Source organism: Taudactylus pleione, unplaced genomic scaffold (assembly GCF_031769625.1).
Source record: "Taudactylus pleione unplaced genomic scaffold, aTauple2 ptg000484l, whole genome shotgun sequence".
Taxonomy (NCBI): domain Eukaryota; kingdom Metazoa; phylum Chordata; class Amphibia; order Anura; family Myobatrachidae; genus Taudactylus; species Taudactylus pleione.
This window is the reverse complement of record NW_028284886.1, coordinates 5495263-5522576: the sequence shown is the minus strand read 5'-3', so window position 1 is coordinate 5522576 and position 27314 is coordinate 5495263. Positions and strand designations below refer to the sequence as shown.

Below are 27314 nucleotides of genomic sequence, written 5' to 3'. Positions count from 1 at the left end.
AGTTAGTTTGGAAAGCTCCTAACCTCCCTGTTCCGTAGAATACAAGTTGTCAGGCACTGCCCTGGCGTAAATTCTTACTTTCTGGAAGCAACTTCGCTGCACTCTGCAAAAAACAATTGACCCTTGGTGCATCAAATACGCTTATACATCTGTTGATCCAATAGTTACATACAACCTAATACAATTACATAGATCTCAAATCTGATGTAAGGTTTGGGAGGATTTAGTAAAACTTCTAAAAAGAAAATTCTAGCTATTATTTTCCAGCCTGTACTAGATAAATGAGAGCTAAAAACTGGTTTCTATGGGTTTACTCCTTCACGTGTTCTCTTTGACAGGTATGATAAATCTTCACCCAGTGTTCCTTTTTTTTTTTTGTAAAGCTACGCCTGTTATCATACATGGATATAGCACAAAGCACTACCACGTATATAGAATATATTAGTCAGTTAAAAGCTATATTTTAACAGTAATGCTATGTATCATAATGTACCAAAAATGTGAATACCTTCATTGTTTTACCAGAAACAAAAGCCATAAAGGGTAATTCAATTTGCAGCGATGTGCCAGCTCAGCGCCACGGCTGCGCACATTACTCCTTTCTACATGCGAGATGCGAGGAAACACTGGCACATATTCCCTTCATGACCGTCCCTTAGGCACATAAGACAGACAATTGAATCTCCCCCATAAGTGTCTTAACATATATAGTGGATAACATACATTTCCACTTGTACTGTTATTTGTAATTTGCATATGATGTTGACGCTCAAATTAATCTCAATTGAAATCGTAATATATGCAATTACACCACCAATACAGTTTAATAGCACTGCTTTTGGCTGTTCTCATTTGCAAAGGTAATTCTAAACAATAGGTCTTGTGAGCTCTGAAGGTGAGAAGACAGTGAATATATTACTCACTTCACGATCTAAAAGTGCTGGAGACACCACAGTGACGATATCACCCTTTTCTGGGTCGATGTAGAACATGTTCGGCGAGGGCTTGTCGGGTGTCTGTTTAAGAATATTGTAGCGTAGGACGGCATTATCTGTTGTTGGGTCATCTGCATCAAACGCCAGCATGTTCATTACGATGGTTCCTGCAAGGAAAACAAACATCACCGGAAAGGTTATAACATTGCAATCTGCAGTAAATAAAAAACTAAAAGGAAATTAAACCTTTTATTTATTATTATTATTTATTCTGATGAATAAAAATCCAATAATGAAACAAAAAGAAAACATACCATGGCTTATAATAGAGTAAAATGTATAAGCCAAAGGGTGAATTTACACAAGTAACATATTTGGCAACTATGATTAAGCTTACTGCGAGGCAAAAAAAAAATAAAAAAATTGGCAATATTTTTTTCTTGCCATTAACAACAAATACAGCAAAACACATGACTAGAAATACTCAAGAGGCATATTTATGTAATGGCTTATTTTGTTTACATTTTTGTTTTTTTTCTTTAAACTTTAATTTTGCTTTCCATGAAAATGGAACCGAAAGCTGGCACACATAGGCACATAATTTGAGGAACAGGGTCGAGCAAAGTAGGACAATTATTTTTTTTTTAAATTGCAGCGTTAAGTGTCTTTTTTAAATGTGATAAGTGGCGATAACACAAAATTAAATAAAATTTAAACTAAGTAATGTAGATATTTTGATTTATGTGACCATAGGTTTCTCATAGCATTCAACACTCACCAGAAAAATGTTGAGACTGAATAGGGTTATACACTCCAGTTTTCAGCTACAATTTCCATATTTAGTTTTTTTATTAATTTTATATTTACAAAAATATGTTGAAAAAAAAATGTCAAGAAATTTACATATAATTGTCCTTAAAAATATTTTCAAAGATTGTCATTTTGGCAACACATTAATTAGTATATGGTATAGGCATATCAAATTATTTACATTAGATGTTTGAAAATACATTTGCTGGAAAAGTACTTATGATGTATCTGAAAAAAAAAATAATATATATGTTATATATATATATCTATATATATATATAAAACATGTCATGGTGTCCGGCTCTCTCTGTATGATCCAATACTGCGCCGGGTGCCCGCACAACGTTAGTTAGATACATACATAGAAAAATGCAGCACTTCTGGCGACTTTTGTAAATAATTCCACTTTAACACAGCATGTTTAGTAACGTTTCGGTGCTCTTTATTCAGCACTTTCGTCATATATTAAATATTCCTAGTTTATGGGATATCGCTGACTTTTCAATACAATAGGCAATATGGTTTATTATGTTTACATTTGAATATCCTTGGTACATTACTATTTAAGAGCTTAAAAAGAACTTCCACGCTTTAGCAGAATTGACTAAGCCTCTTTTATTCACACTAATGAAAAAAAACTAGTAATAATTTCTGGAAAATATTCATTATATGAAAGTAATCCAGAACTGCTGGTCCATGTATTGTAGGCTAGAAAGTATAAATTATTGGTTTGTTTTTTGACACAAAAAAGCGGCATACTGTTGCTTGAAAGTACTACAGACCAGAGTGTGCTAGAAGCACCAGAGCAGAGAGCAACACCCCACACAGAAAAGAGGAACTGCACGGGTTGTGACAGGTGCAGGGTGCTAGAATTAACACTATCTTACAACCCTTTTGTCTGTCCTCTTCCTCCTGTGTATTTCTGTTATGGTGCATACACACGGAACGATCGGCAATGATAACGATATCGCACACCACCAACGACGGCTAGCGACCCGTGATCAACGTTCACAGGTCCCTATAGTAACCTGGTCGATATCAACTAGATTGGCCTGCATGCACGGACGATCGACGATATCTTTATCGTACATATGTGCCCGCGCATCACAGGTCGTTGGTGGGTTGGAGGCACAGAAAAATGCACGATATGAACAATAACGATATGATCGTTATCATTCATATTGTGCATTTTAATCGTACCATGTGTACGCACCTTTAGATCGCTTTTCATTTTATTCCAGGTTTCAATATATTTATATATCTACAGTATATAGTTTTATTATTATTTTGTATTATAAACTCCTGTAAATAATATCTGCATAAAAATAAGAGTTCTAATGTAATCTCTTATAATCGGTGAGTTCTGATGTCATCACTTAAGTGTCTATAAGAAACCCTTGTGTATAATAAAGGAACAGCGCCTCCCCTACTTTAAAGTGTTATGGACATTAGTAGTCACCTCCTAGTTCTGTGGGTATGCAGTCGGGAAGCAAGCGGACCAAATCCCGACAGCCAGCTTCCCGACTGTCATATCCCGGCAAGGGTCTAAAGACAGGCGTCGATATGCCGACGCCTGTCATTAGACATACGCCGGGAGCCCGGCATCCTGATTCAAGGGACGCCGGGCGCAGAGAGCGGATAGCCGCGGGGGTGGGAGGGTTAGGTTTAGGGTTCCCGGGGGGTACTTAGGGATAGGCACCCCCCAGGAGGTTAGATTTAGGCTAGGGGAAGGGGGGTTAGCATTAGGCACACCCCCGGGGGACTTAGGTTTAGGCGGTGGGGAAGGGGGGGTTAGGTTTAGACACTTAGAGGGGGGATTAGGGTTAGGTACTGGGGGGGAAGGTTAGGGTTAGGCACCCCTAAGGGAGGGTTAGGGCGTTGAAATAGGTTAGTATATACTTACCTTTGACGATCGGGATTTCCTCCTCCACCGGGATGCCGCTGTCGGGATTCCAACCGCCGGGCATGGGTCCGGCGGTAAATCATACCAATTCCGTTCTGTGGCCTCTGTGCTTTTACATAGTCGCTGAACTCTGCAGTGAATTGTAATTGAAATATCCAGACAACTGGCAGTAGGGAGTACATAATCTTGTACATCATGCAAAAATCATTATGAGCATCAGTAGAATGTTGCAAAATAAACTGTGTTTATTGAATTGGGCGTACCACCAGGTGCAATAAACCGAGCCTTGGGTGCAAAAAGTGCGATATTTTCCATCAAGGGTAAAGTCCTCCCATCGTGACAAGACCTATGGTTAGTTTAAAAGGAGAACAAGTAAAAGGGGGCTCATTTTATATTCATTTCATACGTGATTGCTTTGTCTTATTCATCCTTTCAAAAAAAAAACAACAGATTGAATAAGATGGATTTCAATTTAAACTAATATTATATTTTTCTCCAAGCCTATTAAGTAAATGTATATTTTGTATATGTAATTCCGAATCATTTATTTCATGGAATAAATGTAGACTTTAGCAGCATTAAGGAGGTGATAAAATAGGGAATGATATTTCTAATTAATTGGATATTTCACTCATTTCAGTTCAGTGAATCATGTAGTAATACAATTTTCAGCGACAATATCTTCTAAAAGTATCATAGCGCAATGCTGTATCCCGGTCAGTATTTCATGCAGCACATCAGTGCCCACATCAGAAACAGAAAATTACTAACATTTTGGGTATAGGCTAAAACATATTGGAAATCGACCCATTACTGAGGCCGCTTCTAGATAAGGCGCATAGGCCAAGAGATGACAGAATCCTATCAATGCTTCTGGAACTGCAGTATGTAACTATGCAGGTTGTCCACACAATTTAAATACTAAAATATGAGGTCTCATATCTGCAGTGTGAAGGCCAGCAAGGCTACACTACAGTATAATAATAGGTTTAAAACGAGCAACCAGAAAAGGTTCTAAAGTTTAAAATGTAAACATAGGCTGTATATACTCTTCAAATAATAATAGAATTATGACTTTTTTTTTATTTATGACTAGATTTTTAGTGAATTTTTCAAAAAGAAAACACATATACAATAAATCACAATAAAATAGAAATAAAATAAAATAAACTACAGAAATCAGGGGTCAAGGGTGTACAAAAAAAATACAGAAGGGAGAAATAGAGGGGGTGCCATAATACACAATAATAAACATTCCCATATAGAATATCACAACCAAAAAAGAAAAAAAAAAGTAAATTTGTTAAAATAGAAATCAGACAAATAATTTATAATCAGGGCATATCTCTAAGTAGAAGGTCCACACCCTCACCTTCAGTTACATATTCATGCCGCATCATTGGAAGCAGCAACTTCTGCTGTTTCCATCAGAAATGCGAATTGTACCTTATGAATAATCTTATAGATAGTAGGTAGGGTAGATGATTTCCATAATTGTGCTATTGCTGGTTTAGCTGCTATTAAAATATGTCCCATTATATAGCAGTCACTTTTGGACAAACTTGAGGGATAAATGTGTAGTAGTGCTAAAGAAGGGGATGGCTGTACACTCACTTTCAAAACATTGGAAATCAAGTCAAATATAGCTTGCCACAAAGCCGTAAGTTGAGAACAACTCCAGAAAATATGGAATATGTCTCCTACATTCACATTGCATCTCCAGCAATATTTTGATTGAGCTGGCCATATTACATGAAGTTTGGCTGGGGTAAAGTATAACCTATGAAGTATTTTATATTGTAACTCCAAATGATTAGAACACCTGGACAGTTTGTGGGCAGTGGTGTAGATAGATTCCCATTGCTGGAGAGTATATGACTCCTGAAGGTCTAACTCCCACTGATCTTGGGACTTGAATTTGACTGGGGAGCTAGCCTCAAAGCACATAGTACACCAAAAACCTATAGAGCCCTTGGAGTTTACCCTTTTTCAATTTAGCCAAAAAATCTGGTGAGGGTAGTTCCAGAGGACCGCTCACTTTGATAGCACTAACCACCCAATTTTGAATACGGAGATAAGTAAATAATTCTCCAGGTGGTAACTGAAATTGAGATTGTATATGAGTGAACGGGATGAGGTAGGGCTCGAGATGTCTGCAATAGATTCCATCCCTCGGGAATGCCAGAGCTTTACCAATAGATCAGGGATTAAGCGGGAAATAGCGGCTAAAGATAAAGTTCTAGCCGGTAATTTAATACATTTGGACTTGAGTACCATTTCATCCCACAATTTAAGGGAGTCAATAATTGCTCTAGGGGTATGTTTTAGTAATGGGCGCATTTGTTTGGGTGTCCAAATTAGATCTACCAAGGGGAATTCGTCTAGCAATGTCCTTTCTAGGTCAACCCATGGTTTAATGTTGGGGGAAGAAACCAATCACTAATTTGGGAAACTAAGCATGCTGACTGATTCATAGCTAGGTCTGGAATTTGAAGCCCCCCCCCTGATTCTTAGGTTTAGTCAAGTGCTGGTAGGCTAACCGTGGTGTTTTACCCTTCCAGATATAGGACACTATTAATTTACAAGCCTTGATTAGGTATTGTTTTGGGACCAAAAAGGGAATAGTGCTGAATAAGTACATTAACTTTGGCAGAATCATCATTTTGAATGCCGCGAGGCGACCCATCCAGGAGACCTCAAAGCCCAACCAATTATGTAACAGTTCCGCTATGTTGTTTAAGGCTTGGATAAAAATACATTTTAGCAAAGTCATCTAGACGATTTGGTATATTAGTACCTAGGTAGAGTAGGTAGTCTGATTTCCATTTGTATCTATATTGGGCTTTTAATTGGGCTAAAACCAGATCAGAGATGTTAAAAGGCAGAGCCTAGGTCTTGGTGGTGTTGAGCTTATACAGAGAAGCTGCACTATATTTGTCTAGTAGTTCATGAAGGGTGGGCAATAAAGAAACCAGATTGGTTACAAACAAAAGAATATCGTCTGCAAACAGACATAATTTGTGTGAATTCATGCCTACTTCCACTCCAGGAAATGAAGGAGAATTTCTAATTGCTGAAGCAAGTGGTTCGATAGCTAATATGTACATCAGTGGGGAAAGGGGACATCCCTGTCTTGTACCATTCCTAATGTTGAACAGGGATGATAAAAAGCCATTGCTAAAAACCCTAGCTGTAGGGTTGCTGAATAGAGCCTTGATAGACTGCAGCGCAACCCCCCAAAAACCAAAACACAATAGAGATTCATAGAAAAACTGCCAATGAAGGCGATCAAACGCCCTCTCAGCGTCCAGAGATAGGAGAATGAACTCCTTGCGTCGCCTCAACATAAGTTCTGCCAGATCAAAGTCTCTACGTGTGTTGTCTGATGCCTGTCTGCCACCGACGAAGCCCACCTTCAAATGGGGAATTAAAGGGGATAAACGTGTGGCTTACATTTTGGCATAAATTTTAATATTGGAATTGAGTAAGGCTATTGGGCGGAAATTCGGGCAGGTAGTGGGAGTTTTTCCTGGTTCAGGTAAAGTAATAATTTGAGCTTCCAGCATCTCCGCTGGAAAACTACCCTGACCCGAAACAAAATTAAATAAAGAAGTAAGGGGACATAGAGCTCGCAAAATACTTATAGAATGAATTTGTAAACCCGTCCGGACCAGGGGACTTCCCCCGTGGGCAGTGTTTTAATAACAGTCAAAATTTCTTGTTCAGTCCAAGGAGCATTTAAAGCGTCCAAGGCCTCCTGTCCTATCTGGGGAAAATTAATGTTATGTAAAAATGAAGAGATAGAAGCATCAGATGGCTGTGTCGTAGTGCTGTCAATATGAAGGTTATATAGTCCGGCATAATATTTAGCAAAGGCATTGGTGACCTCAACTGGGTAATGTAATTTCTTATTGTTGGGCGTGATAAGATATTCAATTCTATTTCTGGCGTGACATTTACGCAATTTATGTGCTAGGAACTTGCCTGCCTTATTCCCTGAATTATAAAATTTTTGTTGAAGTTTAGTTAGAGCAGTTTTCATACGAGCTAAAAATAGCTTCTGAAGCTGGTTTCGGATAGAGAACAAATCCCTTTTGAGGAGGCGAGAAGGATGGGCTCTATTTAGAGATTCAACCTGTGTTAAACGCAATTCTAATTCAGATTGTCTAAGTGAATATTGTCTCTTAAGGCGAGAGCTTGTTTGAATGGCCGCTCCTCTAAGAACCGCTTTGAGGGCACACCAATGAGTTGGGATGGAAGTGTCTTGTGTGTTTATTAGTTGCCAGATATGAATCCAATGCATCCGCTAGAAGTTTAGCAGCTTCGGGGGAAGATAGTAAATACTCAGGTAGGTGCCAAGGTCTGGGTGGAATTCTAGTATTATGTCCATCCCAAGACCACATTACCGAAGCATGATCAAACCAAACAATGGGTATGATTTAGATTGGTAAGTAAGTTGAAGCGAATATTTATCCACTAAAATCAGATCAATACGAGAGTATGTATTGTGTACATTAGAGAAAAACATATAGTCTTTCACAGTTGGAGAACTAACCCATCACACGTCATATAAATCAAATTCCACCATGAGTTTCCTCAATAAAGCTGAAGTATCAGTGTTGCCGCCACTCGCTCCAGCAGTATGAGGTGATGATTTATCTAACCGAACATCAGGGACTAAATTAAAATCACCCATTATAATCGTGTGGCCATGCCTGATCTGGTGGATAGTCTCAAATACTCTTCTAAGGAATGGAATTTGTTGTGTATTAGGGGCGTAGAGAGAGACCAGTGTGACCTCTTTAAAATCCATCTGACCCATTAATATTAAATATCGGCCATTTTTGTCTTCTAGCTTACAAGTTAGAGTGAAGGCCACTGAATTATGAAACAGTATTGCCACCCCATTCCTTTTAAGTGGACCATTAGCATAGTATACAACATTATATCTCGTATCTCTCAGTAGCTGCGGGGATGAAGATGAAAAATGGGTCTCTTGTAGAGCTACGACTTTGGCTCTGTGTCTATGAAACGTAGACAATGCTAACCTACGTTTGTTAGGTGAATTTAGTCCATGAACATTTAAAGAAAAAAATTCAACCATTTTTTATATACGAAAGTACGTTAAATTTGGCATAAATACCCAGAGTATTTGGCAAAAAACTACTGTAGTGGACAATGGCACCCTTAGTGAGAATAAAACAAAAAAGAAGAGACATCAGTGACAGCAATAAAACTGTAAATAATAAAAAGGGGAAAACATTAGGAAAACTGAGATAGCCCAAAAGGATGGGGCTACAATGTTTGCCGTAAAGGTAGAAAAAAAACGGCAAAACCAAAAACTTGGTGGAACGTGGCTCGTGTCGGAGACCACCCATGCAGTGTGTCTATAACTAAAAACAAAAATAAGTGAACAAAAGTATATAAGAACTATGATATCGTTATATACATTGAGTCATAGTGCGTAGTAACCATTCAGAATCTCATTAAGGGTTGAAATTGCACCGTAACCTTTACCAGATATATACTGAAACAACATCGCGCATTCACAAAACTAAATAAACGTGTCGCTAAACCCACAAAACTATCATATTAATAATAGTACCTGAAACTATAAAGTCTGCATAGCGAAGAACAACATAGCTAATAAACATTAAACGAAGCTGGGTCAAATGAAAATACATCGGGGAGGAACTCTAGATTATAACTTTGCAGAGGTAATAGGAGAATAGCACATAAATAATTCCTCTCCCCATTTTTTGATAGTGAATAAATTCGTTAAGCTAGCATGAAATATATATAAACTAATTTTTGCTACTCAATATAGTGTAAACGAACACCTAGGGCCAAATGTAATAGGGTTAGAGTTTAGAAAAGTGAGAGTTTCTGACACTTTTAAACTTTGCTAATGTAATAGAGTCCAAAAACAAAGTAACAGAGCGAACCTGCATGTTTTTTTAGATTTAAAAAACACTCACGATTTAAAATCTCATTCAGATGTTTTCCCATTTTGAAGATAAAACTCAACCAATGTGAGAGTTTACTGCTAAACTCTCACATTTTCTAAACTCTCACCCTATTACATTTGGCCCCAAGTATCAATGCAGAACAGACATAAGAAATAGTTATCGTATGCAAAAACTCTGTTCGTATAGAGAAACATCGCTGAAATAATACAGAAACTGTAGGAGTGAAGTATTCTCACGTGGCTGTAGACCAGTCCTGGGGAACTTGGCCACTAGAACTGGAGGCACGAGTAGACACTGTAATATCCCATTCTGCCAAAAGCTTAACTCCAGCCTCTACGTTGGAAATAATATATGAGGAGTCGTAACCAGGAGCTTCACGGGGAACCCCCAACAATATGTGATGTCATTGTCTCTTAGAGCTGTGGTAATGGAGTGGAATGAGCGCCTTTTTGATAAAGTGGCAGCGGACAGATCTGGGAGGATTTGAAGACCCCCCAGAGCGTCTGTGCCTTCAGCTTGGCGTGCAGCACGTAGAATTTGCTCTTTGAAGTGAAAAAAAATGGACCCTCATTAATGTGTCTCGTGGGAAATTGCCTGGACCTATTCTCGGTTTAGGAAGGTGGTGGACCCTGTCAATTATCAGGTCTTGTTGAGAAGCCGTAGGGATCAACTTGAGGAACAAATTTGAAACATAATCAGACAAGTCTGCATTTGACACTGAATCTGGGATGCTACTAATCTTCAAATTGTTTCTTCGTGATCGATCTTCCATATCTGCCATTTTATCTCTCATGGATGATACTTCGGTTTGAGATCAGCATGGGCTGTGAGAAGATCGTTATGAGACAATACCAGTTCCTGCATTTTCACCTCTAGATGGTCTGTACGATTTCCCAGCCCCATAAGGTCAGCTTGGATAGATTGTATAGCGTTGTCTACACCCTTCAGCACATCAGCACGGAATGCCGCAAAAACTTGGAACATAGCTTGGGTGGTAAGGGACGCATTTACATCCAGGTCTAGACCCAAGTCAGCCAGAGAGACCGTCTCTCGAGTAGCAGACATAGTGGACAAACCCACTGCTGGGGAAGGCATCTCTCCAGCTTTGTATTGGGGTGCAGCCGGAAAGCTGATTGGTGTTGGCAATTTGTGTTGTCTTGTTTTCTTAGACGGTATAGTCAGGAGTAAGATTAAAAACACCAAATTGAGCCAGCGAGACATAATACAACTTCTTGTGGGGATAGCGACTCAGGAAATGGGGGTCACTGCATGGGTGGGGCAAGCATTACCCTGGGACAGACATTATTCTTTTATCAGATAGAATCGCATTTCTGACACTGATATGTATCAAATAGGAGGCTATCCCTTTCCACAATATTTGGAGAGGTTGGTAATGATCACCGGGAGACATGTGCAAAAGATGTAGAGTTGCAGAGTTTGGAACCATTATGGCTAGTGTTTTCCTGAAAACCAGCCCTGTAGCTTTGTCTTTGTCTAACCTGATCACTCACAATTAAGGTGGAGACTCTAGAAGATAAAGGTTGTCCTCCGCTTCACAGGTGAGATGCAGCTTATGGGTAATTTAGGGGAGAAACTGGATGCCCTGTCTCACCTTCACTCATTCATTCGCGGCTGCCAGTGGCCGCAGGCCAAACCAGCATCCTCAGTGGGGAAGAGGCTCTTTCAGGAGCAGGAGAGCTCGCATGCCTCTGCCTGAGATAAATCGGGAGCATGTGGGATTATGGGGACCACGGACAGGCAGCGTTGTACCTGTGCTGCAGACCGGAAGAAACCGCGCCCCTCCACTTGCCACAACCTTAGTTTGTGACCGTAGTAGGCTTTGATGATGGGGCGCCAAATTGACCGATGGTTTGCTGAAGGTATCAGCTCAGGCGATGAGGTGTAGAGCTGCAGCCTCAAGTCATCAGGAGACTGCAGACTTGTATTGAGGGACATAGGGTGTGGTCCAGCCAACAGCCCAATTTACACTGGAGTGAGGGGAGCCATGTGGGGCACCAGCATGGGCAGTCGGCTCTTACCAATCAAAGGAGGAGCAGTCGTGGGGCAGTGTCAGCCACCGACAGAGGGACAATCCCAAGCCGCAAATGCCACTGGAGGTGGGTCAGCCGTCATAGTAGCGACCGGCGCGTGCAGGCGCAGCCGGTGTGTAGAGCTCCCGCAGCCGGGACCAGACAGCTCTGAACCGGCTGGAGACAAAGCGCAGGTAAGCGACTACTCACTGTGTGGGAGGGCAGGGTAGGGGACCAGTCCGGCTGTGTTCTGTACCGCGCGTTGAAGGAGAGACACTGTCGCACTCAGTCTCAAATCGAGGCCCCGGCTTGAAGCGGAAGTCCAGGCCACAATCCGCGAAGGCACTTAAAAGTACCCCCCGACTCCGTGGTCCGAACCCCCCCAGTAGTGTAATGTCAGGGGTGCAATTTAGGAGCAGCGACAATCCCTCAGGAGGTCATAAAATTGATTTTTATTAATCCTCAGACAGGAGCTGCCTTAAGTGCGTCCTCTCTCCACTCTCATCAGGCCATACCCCCCGAATGACGACTTTTTTTTAATAATATTTAGTTTACTACTTAGAGCTTGGACCTTATGTAATAGCCTGCGAGTTGCAGACAAAGGTGTGACTCAGGTGAGTTAGGCCGCAGATTTAAAGCGGCAATCATTTTAAAGGTAAACCCAGGTTGTTGTTTTTACTTTTAAATTATTGCGGCTTTAAATGAAGGGGCCGGAACATGCCGGAATCACACCGTGCCTGCAAGTAGCAAGCTATTATATAAAGGTCAAAGAATCCTTTATAGCAGTGGTTCCCAAACTCGGTCTTCAGGACTCCACATAGGTTACGTTTTCCAGGTCACCTGGCAGGTGCACAGGTGAACTCATTGCTCACTGACACATTTTAAAAGATCCACAGGTTTAGCAAATTATTTCACTTGTGATTCTGTGAGGAGACCTGGAAAACATGCCCTGTTAGGGGTCCTGAGGACCGAGTTTGAGAACCTGTGCTTTATAGGGATTTCCTTTTTCCAAACATGCCTACAAAGACCACAAAATGTTTGCATATCACAAATTCTGTTAATAAAGTACCAAGATTTATCACCCAATCTACACTTGGCATTTCTACAAAACAAGTCTGTTATGTTGTCAATCACTCTGTGTCTGCTCTGTAAGAGAATATCTTCCCTTCTGCATATTCTACCTGCTACAGATAAGTTATAAGGGCTGATTCAGAGTTGTGTGCTGCTGTGATTGCTTCAGCACCTTTTGCCATAGTTGCGTCTGCAACTTTATGCTGCTGCTAGTATCAGCCTTTCCCCTGGTGTACGGCCACATGTCTGACTGTGCAAGATGCAACCATCGGATTGATCATCAAAACTTACACCTGCCTCATGCTCCTGCCTCAGATTCTCCGTCCCCAATGTAAGCAATTAAGCCTCTCAGCTATGTGACTCGCCCATCAGACAGTGCATCTCCATGTGCCCGAATAGCCTCCTCCCAGTAACCGTCCAGGAAAGCCCAACACATTGCCGAGCAGTGGCAGTGACTTCCTGTGGGTAGCCAGCCTATCACAGCCGGACAGGCAATCCCTGGGACTGCCAGTCCGGACTGCGACAGAAGAGTGAGCCCTTGCCATGGGAAGCCACTAACACGGCAGTCCTATCCGGCTTCTAGGGACTGCAGCTGATGCAGTCTCATTTGTGTGGGATCACGAGCATAAGCACATTTACAGATCCCCCGGCCAGCAAAGGAAGGAGCCGCCTTTGCGTGTGATTCATGCGCCATGCGATTTTTTAGCGATTTAGACACTTGCGCAGTTGAATAACTTCAACCATTTGCGTTAATATTGACGCTGTGTCCGACTCAGAGTGCATGATAGACTAAAGGGTCTATTTACTAAGTAGTGTTAGGAGACAGAGGGCCTGATTCAGAGACGGACGCTCACTCTGAATCAGGGCGGTTTTTTTATTGTGTGGCCTCCTGGACGCTCGCTTAGCTGTGGGTGACCACCCACAGCTATTGGGAGCAGCCAGGATGATGGTCGCGATGGTCAAGACCATTGCGACCATCGGGGCTTGCGACGAGACCCTTGTGGTAGGGTCTCGTGGCCGCAAGCCCCAGAGAGCTTCTGGCTCTAATAGAGCCGGAAGCTCTCCCACTGATATCACTGGTGATGTCAGTGGGGCCGCCCACAAACGGCAGGCGTTCGCTTGGGAACGCCTCTGTTTGTGAAGCCACCCCCCCGCCACGCCTACAAAACGGGCGAGCTGTCGATCAACATTGACAGCCACCCCTTTCGTAGTGAGCCACGAGCGAGAGAATTTCTCTCTCGCTCCGGGGCTTGCGCACTCGCAGTGCGGCCGCTGCACGTGCGCAGAGCCCACCATCGACCCGCTTGCGAGCGCGTCTGAATCAGGACCAGAGTGAAAAGTTATAAGAAAGTGATAAGGTGCCAGCCAATCAGCTCCCAATTGTCATTTTTCAAACACAGCCTGTGAGATGACAGTTGGGAGCTGATTGGCTGACACCTTATCACTTTCTTATCACTTTTCCCTCTGTCTCCTAACACTGCTTAGTAAATAGACCCCATAGTTACTTATGTATAAACGCACAAGTTAATATCTAGATTGTTGATATATACAGAGTATGGTGACGCTATATTAACAATGTCAATAAATATATACAAATGTCAAACTTGCTCTTTAATCAACAATTATTTTATTATAGAACATGGGAAGGCAACACTCGTCTCTCCAGTTGCTACGGAACTGCAAGTCTCAGCATGCACTGTGCTATCCTTGGCCTAGACTATAACCCTGCACAATTACACATCTCTTCTCTGAAACCCACAATGCTGAAGCATTTCATAATAACGCATCGCACGGCTCGTCAAGCTGAGCCAAGGAAAACCGCGGCTGAGGCTGGGGATTCTGCATGCTCCTTCCTGCTGGATAATGGACTTTTATCAAGCTTATTTGACCGTGAAAAGGCAACTTAATTATATAAGTTTATTTTTAAAAAAGATTACAGGACAAGCATGCGGCGGGTGAGGTACACACAGCTACAGAACATTTATTTAACAAGCCTGATTAATATGCAAACGTACATTTGCACAAAGTATCACATTAGACTCATGTAGGGTTTTGAATAAGGCTCCTGTTGCTCACTGGTTTGCCTCATTCTGTGTTTCATTATAAATGGATGGAACCGCTGCGCTCTTGACCCGTTTGATCCAGTGATAATTACTGTTGCACTCTGGTGTCACCGGCGAGCAGGCTGTACATACAGATTATTAGACAACAAGAGATGAAACCTATAAGTACCTCAATGGTGATTACATGAAACTGCTGCTACACTGGCATTCTCCCAGCCTAGCAGCCCCATCTAACACATCTGACGCACCGACAAACACTGTTACTTAGCGATTGATGGCAGCGGTCTCTTGTGGGCTACATAAAGGGCCCTCTCACAGCGGAATGGGTATGATATACCGTCGGCCGCATGGCCAGCGGTTCGATTCCCGTCAGCGTCAGCCCGACAGGAGCAGAGAGCGACGCAGCGGAAGCCCGACAGCGCTGGAAATCCAGATCGTGCCTAACCCTAATCCCCCCTCTAAGTGCCTAACCCTAACCACCCCCTTCCCCACTGCCTAAACCTAAGTCCCCCGGGGGGTGCCTAACCCTAAGTCCCCCCCCGGGGGTGCCTAACCCTCCCTCCCCCTAGCCTAACCCAAACCCTCCCGGGGGGGTGCCTAACCCTAAGTCCCCCCCGGGAGCCCTAAACCTAACCCTCCCCCCCGCGGCTGTCCACTCGCGGCGCCCGGCATCACTACGATCGTGATGCCGGACGCCGGTCTCCCGGCGTCGGGGAAATGTGGGGGTCTACATCTAGACGCCCGGCATTTCACCCATGCCGGGATAAGACAGTCGGGAAGCCGTCTGCCGGTATTTAGGCAGTCGGCTTCCCGATTGCTTCCCCTCACAGCGTAGTCTGTCTGTTAACAGTGCCGTAACTAAGAGTGCACGTGCGGGGTGCACCCTTGCTGCCCCACAGACGCTGCATCTGTATTAGTAGGGTGGACGCTCCGGGAAAGCACCCTGCAGCCTTGTACAGCCACACGTAGCACCATAAAGAAGCTCCCCGCAGTGCCATACGTCCCCGTGCTGACAGCCCCACCCCCTCATGACATCATGCGCTATGAGGGGGGGGGGCACACAGATCGCAGTGCCGCCATGTTAAGGCCCACCCTGTCTGTTAATTCCTGGGAGTAAAGATGAGAGTTTTTAGAAATGGAGATGTTGCCCATAGCAACCAATCAGATTCTAGCTATTATCTGCTGGAAGGTGCCAGTTAAATGTTAAGTAGAATCTGATTGGTTGCTATGGGCAACAGCTCCACTTTTAAAAACTCTCATCTTGGTAAATTTACCCCCTGGTCTTGTTTTGTTACCGTGTGTGTTCCCAAATGTTCAGTTATATAAATAAATTATATTAATAAAGTAGGGGAATTAGCCTATAATATAAAGATGTACATGGCTCTCCTTAATGCAAAACTACATAAGGTACATCGTCAAACATACCATGACCACTCTCAGCATGGTACATACCATGACCACTCTCTCAGCATGGTATTTGTTCCATTTTATTAATTTAAATATCACCCGTAAAAACTTATATAGAATTACCACTGTGCCAACCTGCCCTGGGTGCTTCTGCGCATGCAAGCCCCGCCTCTGCCCGACCAGGTACAAACTCAGCGCTGGACCTCCAGTTCCAATTTTTTTTTTTTTTAACAAATCATTCAAAAAATAATTATCTATTGCTATTTGCTATTACCATCCCGAGATGGTGATAGTGATAAACGGACGTCAGCGGGCATGGAGAAACCATTGTGGTATCTTTCCTTTCATAGATTTGGAGAAACCATAACTCTGGCTCTTTAATAAATCCCACTTTCATAAATAGGCCTCTAAGAATTACATTTAATATAGGCACAGCAAGAAAACAGATTTCCATATACACATAATACTAAAATCTTTGCAGTAACTACATGCAATACGGCACTGTGACGTTGACCTTACGTACAGAATTATATACAAGATAACTAGTACAACATCCAGAGTAGAGAATAAGAGAAGTGTAATGGAGCATACACACGGTCAGATTTGTCAGATCTGTCAGATGAACGATTGAACAATTTGAACAATTTTACCAAAGATTTGAACGATTTTTGACTGCATTAAAATGAATGGAATCGTCCAAGTCTGACTGCAAACACATCAGATGTCAGATATCGTTATCTGACCATCGGGAACGCACATCGTTCAAATTGTTCATCTGACAGATATGTCAGATATGTCAGATTTTCCTTCAGATATGAACGATTGAACGATTTTTAAATCGTTATCGTTCAGATCTGAAGAAAAATCTGACCGTGTGTATGCACCATTACTGTGTGATCAGCAATAGAATAAGATAGTAAGACTAGAATCCAGGATATAAAGACACATTACATGTGTGACATGTGTAAAAACATATACTGAATAGGGGCCTACCCATTAGCAGATAAATTGAACGACTGAATGATATATCGTTCAATTTATCTGCTAATGGATAAGCCCTGAACGATGACAGATGCGCACTCCCGCTGCCGATAAATTGTGTCTTTCGTCTCTCCAACATGTTGGTCAATTATCGCTTATCACTTATCTGGCAGTTTATAAGCGGTAAACGATGAACGACGAACGATATTTTTAATGAAAATTCATAGAAACATTAAAAAAAATCCACTCCCTGAATGATGTCATGCAATAGCCCCAGGAATTTTCAAGGGATAATCTTTTGTCTTTCATCGTTAGAGAAAGATCTGCTAATGGATAGGCCCCTTATGAGAACTACTGTACCGAACTAACATACTATAAAGTTGATTTAAAAAATAGGGACACAATAAACTGATAAGATATAAGACTCTGCAGAAACACCGTGTGGATGGCACGGAGACACAAGCAGCATTCTCTATTCCCTTGTTCTCCTGCATAATGATTACCCGGTAACCAGTGTACCTATTGATTGCAGACCACAGGGGGACTGTACACTTCTCGTCAGTGACCATAGAAAGCTCTCACTACGGTTAGTGCAATGAAGTGGAAGCGTAGAGAACACACAGGGGTAATAGGAAAAATAAACGGCTTAGACACTACTCTCGCCAGAACCCCCCAGTGCTTCTCCGTGACAAATCCCAGCAAATCCCAGCACGTGTCTCTGACTCTGAAGGGAATCTCATTCGGTACAATGTAAAAATACAAATAGGACAAAGAGCTATCTTACTAGCAGTCCTCAGTATGAAATAACACAATTATGGGAACAATACTGTCAGCCTGTTCTGTGCCCAGATATACTAGAAAAGCCCGGTTTATCTGCTCAGAAAATCACACCTGTAGTCAGGGCCGGTTCTAGACATTGTGGAGCTCAGGGCGAAAGTTCACGGTTGCGCCCCCCCCCCCCCCCAAGTAATTCCCTTTATAATACAGTATCCCCAATTCAAATTACGCCACACATTAGTCCCTTATTCATGTTATGACACACAGTGGTGCCCCTTTTACACAATGCCCAAATTAGTTCCCCTTATACACAAGGCCCACAGTGCTGAGTAGTAGTGCCCCTAATACAATGCCCACAGTAGTAGTGCCCCCTATAGTACTGCCCACATTAGTAGTGCCCCAGTAATAATGCCCCCTATAGTAGTGCCCAAAGTTGGAATGCCCCCATTAGTGCCCCCTATAGTAGTGCCCCCAGTAGGAATGCCCCCTTATAGACATGTCCCCAGTAGTAATGCCCCCTTATAGACATGCCCGCAGTAGTAATGCCCCCTTATAGACATGTCCCCAGTAGTAATGTCCCCTTATAGACATGCCCCAGTAGTAATGTCCAATTATAGACATGCCCCCAGTAGTAATGCCCCCTTATAGACATGCCCCCAGTAGAAATGCCCCCTTATAGACATGCTCCCAGTAATAATGCCCCCTATAGACATGCCCCCAGTAGTAATGCCCCTTATAGACATGCTCCCAGTAGTAATGCCCCCTTATAGACATGCCCCTGTATAGACATACTCCCAGTAGTAATGCCCCCTATAGACATGCCCCCAGTAGTAATGCCCCCTATAGACATGCCCCCTGTAGTAATGCCCCTTATAGACATGCCCCCAGTAGTAATGCCCCCTATAGACATGCCCCCTGTAGTAATGCCCCTTATAGACATGCCCCCAGTAGTAATGCCCCTTATAGACATGCCCCCTGTAGTAATGCCCCTTATAGACATGCCCCCAGTAGTAATGCCCCTTATAGACATGCTCCCAGTAGTAATGCCCCCTATAGACATGCCCCCAGTAGTAATGCCCCTTATAGACATGCCCCCAGTAGTAATGCCCCCTATAGACATGCTCCCTGTAGTAATGCCCCTTATAGACATGCCCCCAGTAGTAATGCCCCCTATAGACATGCCCCCTGTAGTAATGCCCCTTATAGACATGCCCCCAGTAGTAATGCCCCTTATAGACATGCTCCCAGTAGTAATGCCCCCTATAGACATGCCCCCTGTAGTAATGCCCCTTATAGACATGCCCCCAGTAGTAATGCCCCCTATAGACATGCCCCCTGTAGTAATGCCCCTTATAGACATGCCCCCAGTAGTAATGCCCCTTATAGACATGCCCCCTGTAGTAATGCCCCTTATAGACATGCCCCCAGTAGTAATGCCCCTTATAGACATGCTCCCAGTAGTAATGCCCCCTATAGACATGCCCCCTGTAGTAATGCCCCTTATAGACATGCCCCCTGTAGTAATGCCCCTTATAGACATGCCCCCAGTAGTAATGTCCCCTATAGACATGCCCCCTGTAGTAATGCCCCTTATAGACATGCCCCCAGTAGTAATGCCCCCTATAGACATGCCCCCTGTAGTAATGCCCCCTTATAGACATGCCCCCAGTAGTAATGCCCCCTATAGACATGCCCCCTGTAGTAATGCCCCTTATAGACATGCCCCTTATAGACATGCTCCCAGTAGTAATGCCCCCCTATAGACATGTCCCCAGTAGTAATGCCCCTTATAGACATGCCCCCAATAGTAATGCCCCCTTATAGACATGCCCCCAGTAGTAATGCCCCCTTATAGACATGTCCTCAGTAGTAATGCCCCCTTATAGACATGTCCTCAGTAGTAATGCCCCCTTATAGACATGTCCCTAGTAGTAATGCCCCCTTATAGACATGCCCCTAGTAGTAATGCCCCCATGCCTCCCTTCTGAAAAATAAAAAACACAATACCTTAGGCCCCGCTCCTGCGTCCGCTGCCGGACATCCTCCCATAGTGCTCTATGCGGGAGCCGGAGCTCTGGAGTGAGCTTCAGCTGCCTTTGCAGGGAGGGAGCCGGGTGCCCCGGGGGAGACCGGCGTGTTTTTTTTTTGTTACCTTCTGGTGACACAGTGGCGCCCTCAAGGGGCCGGCACCCTGGGCGACTGCCCTGTTAGCCCACCCCTAGAACCGCCACTGCCTATAGTATGAGAACAGCATCAAATACAGAGGGTGGTTGTTTTCTCTTATTGCCAACCAGGGGTGTATCTAGGAATCCGAGCGCCCCTGGCAAACTAAGGGACTGGCGCCCCCCCTCCAATGACTGCTTCTACTAAGAAAAAAAAAAACACACACACACTGGGAGTAGTTTAATTCACACACGTGAAGAAATAGGGAGAGTATAATTTTTATTTCTCTTTGTAATATATATATATCTTTTATAGAACTTACTCCATTGCAAACTGCTCTATATAAATTTATTTATGCAAAAAAACACAGGAAAAGCTTAAAAACATTGAATCAAAAACAAACAAAATGCATTATGGGTAACATAATTTACATATATTAAAATTGGGCTATCTATACTGCATTACACTTTTTAACAACTAATACCTACACTCCACCTTTAATTTACTGGGATGATAGATCTTTCATATTTTCCCACATAAGAATGAAGACAGTCCATATGGATCATGTCTTATTCCCAACATGTGGTTAGCCACCACCTAAAAAGATCATAGCCAGTCCCCCAAAATGAGAAAAACATAAATTTCTTACACTTACACTGGGGGTAGTTAAATTTATATGCCTGTAGAAATAGGGAGACAATATATATATATATATATATATATATATATATACACACAAGTCACTCTAGCAGCACTCCTCTCCAATCGATGAACTCAAAAGTGCAGGTGCCTTCACATAAACCTCCAACAAGAAGGATTAAAATATGTAATAACCAAGCGAGCGGCACTCATTGCAATAATGTAAACAGGAGACCAGTTACGCCAACGTTTCAATGTCTTTATCCAAACATTTTCCTCAGGGCATTATTGCAATGAGTGCCGCTCGCTTGGTTATTATATATATATATATATATATATATATATATTTTTTTTTTTTTTTTTTCTTCAGTTATAACACTTACTATATGAAAAGCAATGTTTATTAATTTCTATATGTCAGCAACACAGGAGAAGAGGGCATCAATAACAAACAAGATGCATTGTGGGCAAGATAATTTGCATATATGCAAATTACCTGTGTGAATAGAGCCTTGTGATTGATGTGGTGCTTGCACTCTTTTCCTGCACAGTTGACATATTGGAATTAGTGAGTGGTGATTGGTATGTGTTGGGTATTGTGGGGGATGAAATATATTAGGGATAAAAATAAAAAACTCTCCCTAATTTTAAATGTTTCTGATATAAAGGGACATATAAGAAGGCTAATACATAATAACAACGAATGGAGAACACTGGTAAAAGCAGAGGAGACAGAAGGAGACCAGGGATCTTTGCTGCAACTGACTGCAGGACACTGCTAAGAGCAGAGTCAACAGGAGATCATGTGCTAGTGATGTCGGGCTGAAACAGCACCCCCCCACCCTCTGCCGGCACCCCTGGCAAGGGCCATCAAGGCCAATAGGAAGATACGCCCCTGTTGCCAACAGCAAATCTTTATTACTGAATGTAGACACAACAGCGACTGTGTGGTTAGCATTGTACTTCAGGGGAGGTCCCTGTGTGGTTATTGCATTGGCTGAAATACCTTCAGAATGCACACACTTAAATAAAACATGGCCGGAAGATGCACAGGAAACCCACCGAGGAATTCAAGAGGAGCCCCATGGTATACCACCCCTGGGGAATCTAGAAACTGTGTCCTCCTATTGTTGGACAAATATGCTGTACCCTCTTTTGGAAACCCCTTAAATATACTATCTACCCCCACCGACTTGAATCTATTGGCATAATCCAATTTGGCACAACAAGATCTAATTTTTGCATGTGACTGTATAACTAGGTTGTCTGCACCGCTCAAGCAAGGTTTTCATCTCCCCTATTTGCACCCCCATAGACACTGCCATTGTCACATTTCAAATACATGTACACTGGGTGACCTCAGGACACCCTAGATACACCCCTCCACCCTCCTCTGATAATATTCCCCACAAGCTCTCTTGCCCGGCTACAGGAAAATGGATGCCATTGAGTGCCCCTCTCAGACTTGGAGTGTGGCTACTATGTCACAGGCCAGCACTACACTGCCATCTAGGGTTGTCCATGGATGGGGGTAACCATTGATGGTCAATGGTTTGTAATCATCACCAGTAAACCATCGATGGTTCAAAGCAGGGAGACCGTGGGCACGCATGTGCAAAGTAAGATACCGAACTTTTCACCTTCTTACCTCCGCCCATAAATGTAAAAGCATCGAACATTGCCAGCTACCCTTCGAAGGTCCATGGCCAACCCTACTGCCAGTCTATTACCAAGATGGCAGAGCAGCAACCCGCCCAGTGCGAGCTGCACTTCTAATGATTTATACAGACCTTACTGGATTAGGTGTTGTCATGCACAATTCTCCCTCCTATTATGTACAGCATCGGGGCAGCACACTAGAGCTCTATGAACAAAGAAGTGTGACCATAAATACAGCCGATGCCGAGACGCCTTCCATATTTGCTATGCCAGTCGGTCCTTGGGTGCTCACCTGGCTAGCTGCTTTGTCTAATTGCAAACTGAAGTCAATTCTTCAACAAATCAAAATACAAAATTCTGACTCTTTCATGTCGAAAGCGTTTTCAGTGGGAAATAGTTAACTGTCCTGCATGTTAATACATACGTATCTTTCATAGTTATACAGAAAATCAAGGTTTAGTGACAGCCCAAGGTATCTTATCACCTTGGTCAAGAAGAATCGACATAGATCACTGTTTGTGTTATGTTCAGTGGTAGCAATAACTGTGATTGAGTGCACCTGACGTGTGACATTTCCTAGTGCCCCGAAATCATTAAATCTGTGACCCCCCCAAGCAGGCACGTTTCCTGCGCCACTGTAGATCAACCTGTCCGCATTACACGGAAAAAAATCATCATTGTACTTTTTCAGAAGGACCCTGGATTTAGGCATTTTAATAATCAACTGTTCTCGTGCTTATCGTCAGAAAGAATTTCTATGCATAAGTGCAGCTGTATATAGTATTGTAATATTTTTAATTTTTCTTTGCATTACAAGGAGCGAAGTGATAAGTACACGCGCACTTATACATAGCACAGGAGATTAAAACAAAGCACACTGGATTAAGCTGCAAAAGCCGTTCCTCTTACAAATCCTTACGTATTGGTTCAAGAAGACCAGCTTCGTGTGTTCCATTAACTAAGGTTTGATGAGAAATCTGTAATCGGATTCAAGGTTATTTTTGTGTGCAATGAAAAGTGTTTCAATGAAAAAAGAAAACAACTATTATTTATACAAAACTTGGTATTATTTTTTTTGCATTGATTTTTATATGAGAGAGGCCTGGGATTTGGCCTGTTAGAAGTGGAGAGTGCTACTGCCAATATGGCTCCTCTGGGGATGATGCTTCATTCCCTTACCAAGATGGCTGCCAGTACTATTGCTCTGCATGCACAGCGCCATCTTGCTTACTGTGTATAAGACACGCAAAAAATATGGTAGTTGCTCAATCAGCTTAATATAGTACAGGTGCTTGTAAAGGGCGGGGTTTACACTGAACACAGAAAAAAGAAAATTGCCCTCCAGCACACTGCAGATAAATCAAAAATACTTGAATCCTACATGATAATAGAAATTCAGAGGTATTAGTTTACATACATTTGCAAATATATGAATAAGCGCTGGGCCGTCGTCAAGGCTCCTCTATACCAGCGTCCCTAAAATTAAGGGGTTCACGTCCGAGAAGCAAGGCACCCCAAAAAATTCCAGCCAAGGACCACCCCCAGGGCATCACACGAAAAGGGGAAAAAAGGTGATAGTGAAGTGTTAAAGGATAGGTATGTAAAGATAAATCAATGTGTTAATGAAATGTAAAAGAATTAAAATGACATAAATAATACACAAACGAATAGAAAAGTGAAAAAATATTCTATGTGAATTAAGTGGTGATGCCATGAGCAAGGTCCAGCCAGAACAATCCCGGGGGCCCAACTCCCAAACGCTCACCCCAAAATAATTATTGCTACATAATAGTAGCACCCACTCTGGGTCATATAATAACAAATTGATGTACTGCATGATAACAGTACATGTATGAGCTGAGAGCTAACTTACCTTGGAGGTACCCCAAAAAACCTCCACATGGCACTATAAGGATCAGCACCTCCTCCTAATGCTGACTCCTTTCATGCCTCCAAACTGCAAGCAAAAAATATGGTAGTAGCTCAATCAGCTTAATATACTACAGGTGCTTGTAAAGGGCGGGGTTTACACTGAACACAGAAAAAAGAAAATTGCCCTCCAGCACACTGCAGATAAATCAAAAATACTTGAATCCTACATGATAATAGAAATTCAGAGGTATTAGTTTACTCATATATTTGCAAATGTATGTAAACTAATACCTCTGAATTTCTATTATCATGTAGGATTCAAGTATTTTTGATTTATCTGCAGTGTGCTGGAGGGCAATTTTCTTTTTTCTGTGTTCTGTGTATAAGACACAAATAGTGAGAGATGGACGTCTCCCCCTTAGCTCCAGAGACCTGCGACCTTTCACCCGCATGGACCACTGTTCCAGCATCTACAATGCTACCGCATACCTGAGACAGTCACAGGCTGGTGATCTGCCTAAGCCCTGCTCCGCTACAAGCTTAGCTTCATACTCCTCCTATACCACTGTAACAGTGAGTACGACTGTACTACCACTTGCATAATAAACCACACTGCCTGGTTAAGCTACACTGGACTGAGTTATGGGTCATCTTGCAATGCGCTGGTGTGTACATTTAACTCTGCTAAAACCACCAACTGTACACACATTTCCAACATAGACACCCTAGATGGGTGCTTTGGGTCTCACGGACATTGGAGACCTGCAAATAGTTTGGGGGAAGCGGAATCTGCACCGATCTGACTAGACTCGCAATACAGGAAGTACACAAGAGGAAATGACATCACAGTTGACAGTTTAATGTCGTAGTGAATTCTCTCTTAACTGTGGATCACAGAATGTGTTAAATAAATATACGTTTGGGATGTTATATCTATTTTAGTCTACCATATGGTTTGTGTCTTCTCCTGACCTCTGTAAAGTGAAAAGTTGTAATGTTGATTAAGAGTTGCTAATAAGTCTCATAATTGCTTGGACCAGATAATATGTAATTTTTGGGGGGAATATTTAATGATAATAAAATTAAAATGATAACTTTTATCTCTTATATCCAGGATTTACCTAACAAGTCAGATTGTATACAGACTATTAATACATTGAAACCCCATAGGGGTATATGTAATAGCCAGTTAGTTGCAGGCACCCAGTGGGGTACCTATAATGGTTGCAGTGTGTGCGGGGCACACGGGCCCCCGGGTCCAGGAGGGTCCCGCACTGCACACCCTGCACCCATATTATTTTAAACTCACCTGTCCGTGGTCCTGCGTCAGGTGTCAGCGCTGCTCAGAACACCGGAAAATGGCTGCCGCGGCCATTTTGCCGGTGTTCTGCGCATACACAGTAGACTCCAGGCACACTCTAGTGCCCGGAGTCTACTAATGCTCCGGTGGCTGGCCAGCCACGTCAGTCGGCTGCCGGCCACCAGGGAGAGAGGACGGGGAGTGCACACGGGCCCCTTGCTCTCTTAAGACGCCCCTGCAGGCACCTGCAAGTTTTTGGCAATTTAGCCACTAGACTTAATGTGGCAATCATTTCAAAGGCAAAATCAAGTTGATTTTGCCTTTTTAAATTATCGCTGCTTTAAAACTAGTGGCTAAAAACTTGCAGTTATTACATATACTCCTTATGCTGGGTACACACTGGCAGATATCTTGATCGGCTAATATATCTTGTGCGCACGTCGGCCAGTGTGTACCAGCGATGTGTCAGTGAACGATGTATTTCTCAAACATAATGCTTTGGCTGCAGAGGCTGCTGGGAGGGGGGCGCTACACCCCCCCCCCCTCCCCGGCCAGCGGGACCCACAGCCAGAAGACAGATGATGGTAGTTCAGTGTGTATGAGTGACCATCATCTGCAGAGATAACTGTCAGGTGTGTACCCAGCCTTAGACTACACATTCAGGACGCCATCAGGGGGGGACTGCCGGGCCCGGACACTCAGAGAGGGGTGACCCGCCCAACAAAGTCAGAGGGGGTGGCCTGTCCGCTTCTAACACCCGCCTGTTTATTTGCCTGCTCACTTACTACTACTGCCACCCCTCTCCCAAGTGCAATGCAGTGACAGGGGGACCCGCTCCTACTGCCGTGGGCATGCCATAAAGTTTTTCTTCTCTCGATCTGGCTCGCACGTGACGTCATGGCACTTAAAGGAAGAGGAGCCAGAAGAGAAGAAGGCAAGTGGCATGTCGTAGAGGGGCTGGCTGGCAGAGACAGATGGGGAGCTGACAAAGACAGAAGGGGGCTGGCTGGCAGAGACAGATGGGGGGCTGGCTGGCAGAGACAGAAGGGGGCTGGCTGGCAAAGACAGAAGGGGGCTGGCTGGCAGACAGAAGGGGGCTGGCTGGCAGAGACAGAAGGGGGCTGGCTGGCAGAGACAGATGGGGGGGCTGGCTGGCAGAGACAGATGGGGGGCTGGCTGGCAGAGACAGATGGGGGCTGGCAGGCAAAGACAGAAGGGGGGCTGGCAGGAATAGACATAGGGGGGGCTGGCTTGCAGAGGTGAAGGGGGACTGGCTGGCAGAGACAGAATGGGACTGATACTGGAGAGACACTGTGGAGCTGGAGTTGCAGAAACACCAGGGATGGGGGGGTGGGGGGGGGGCTGACTGCTTTGTCAGTCCCAGGCCCCACAATTTCTGATGGCAGCCCTGTACACACTCATATAATATGTTTTGCTGTTTGTTTTCCCAATGATTTTTTTTTTATTGTTTTGGCTCTTGTTTATTGCGAGAGGTCTAACCATGTAAAAATAAAAAGGATTGTGTTTTTTTTAATCTACATCTCAGGAACCCAAATGCTCCACCATGACTACATTCAGGGTTTGAATTTTCAACTTTCCCAAAGGGAGAGCCTAAGGGGGGTCAGAGGTGGGAGGCTCAGTAAGCGCTGCCTTCCTCCACCATAAAGCTACAGTGCACTCTAATCTGTGCCAGCTGGTAGGTAAGCTCTTGGTTAGATTTAAAGTGAAGATGGGC

The 27314-nt window shown here is 43.3% G+C and overlaps 1 protein-coding gene across 1 annotated transcript in view; it reads right to left on the bottom strand.

Annotated features, from left to right (window-relative positions):
- Window positions 1-27314, bottom strand: part of CDH13 (cadherin 13) — an 870720-nt gene that overhangs the window by 243817 nt on the left and 599589 nt on the right. Inside the window, exon 7 of the mRNA XM_088449431.1 lies at window positions 924-1102. Coding sequence (XP_088305557.1) covers window positions 924-1102 — 179 coding nt within the window. The remainder of the gene's footprint in view (window positions 1-923; window positions 1103-27314) is intronic.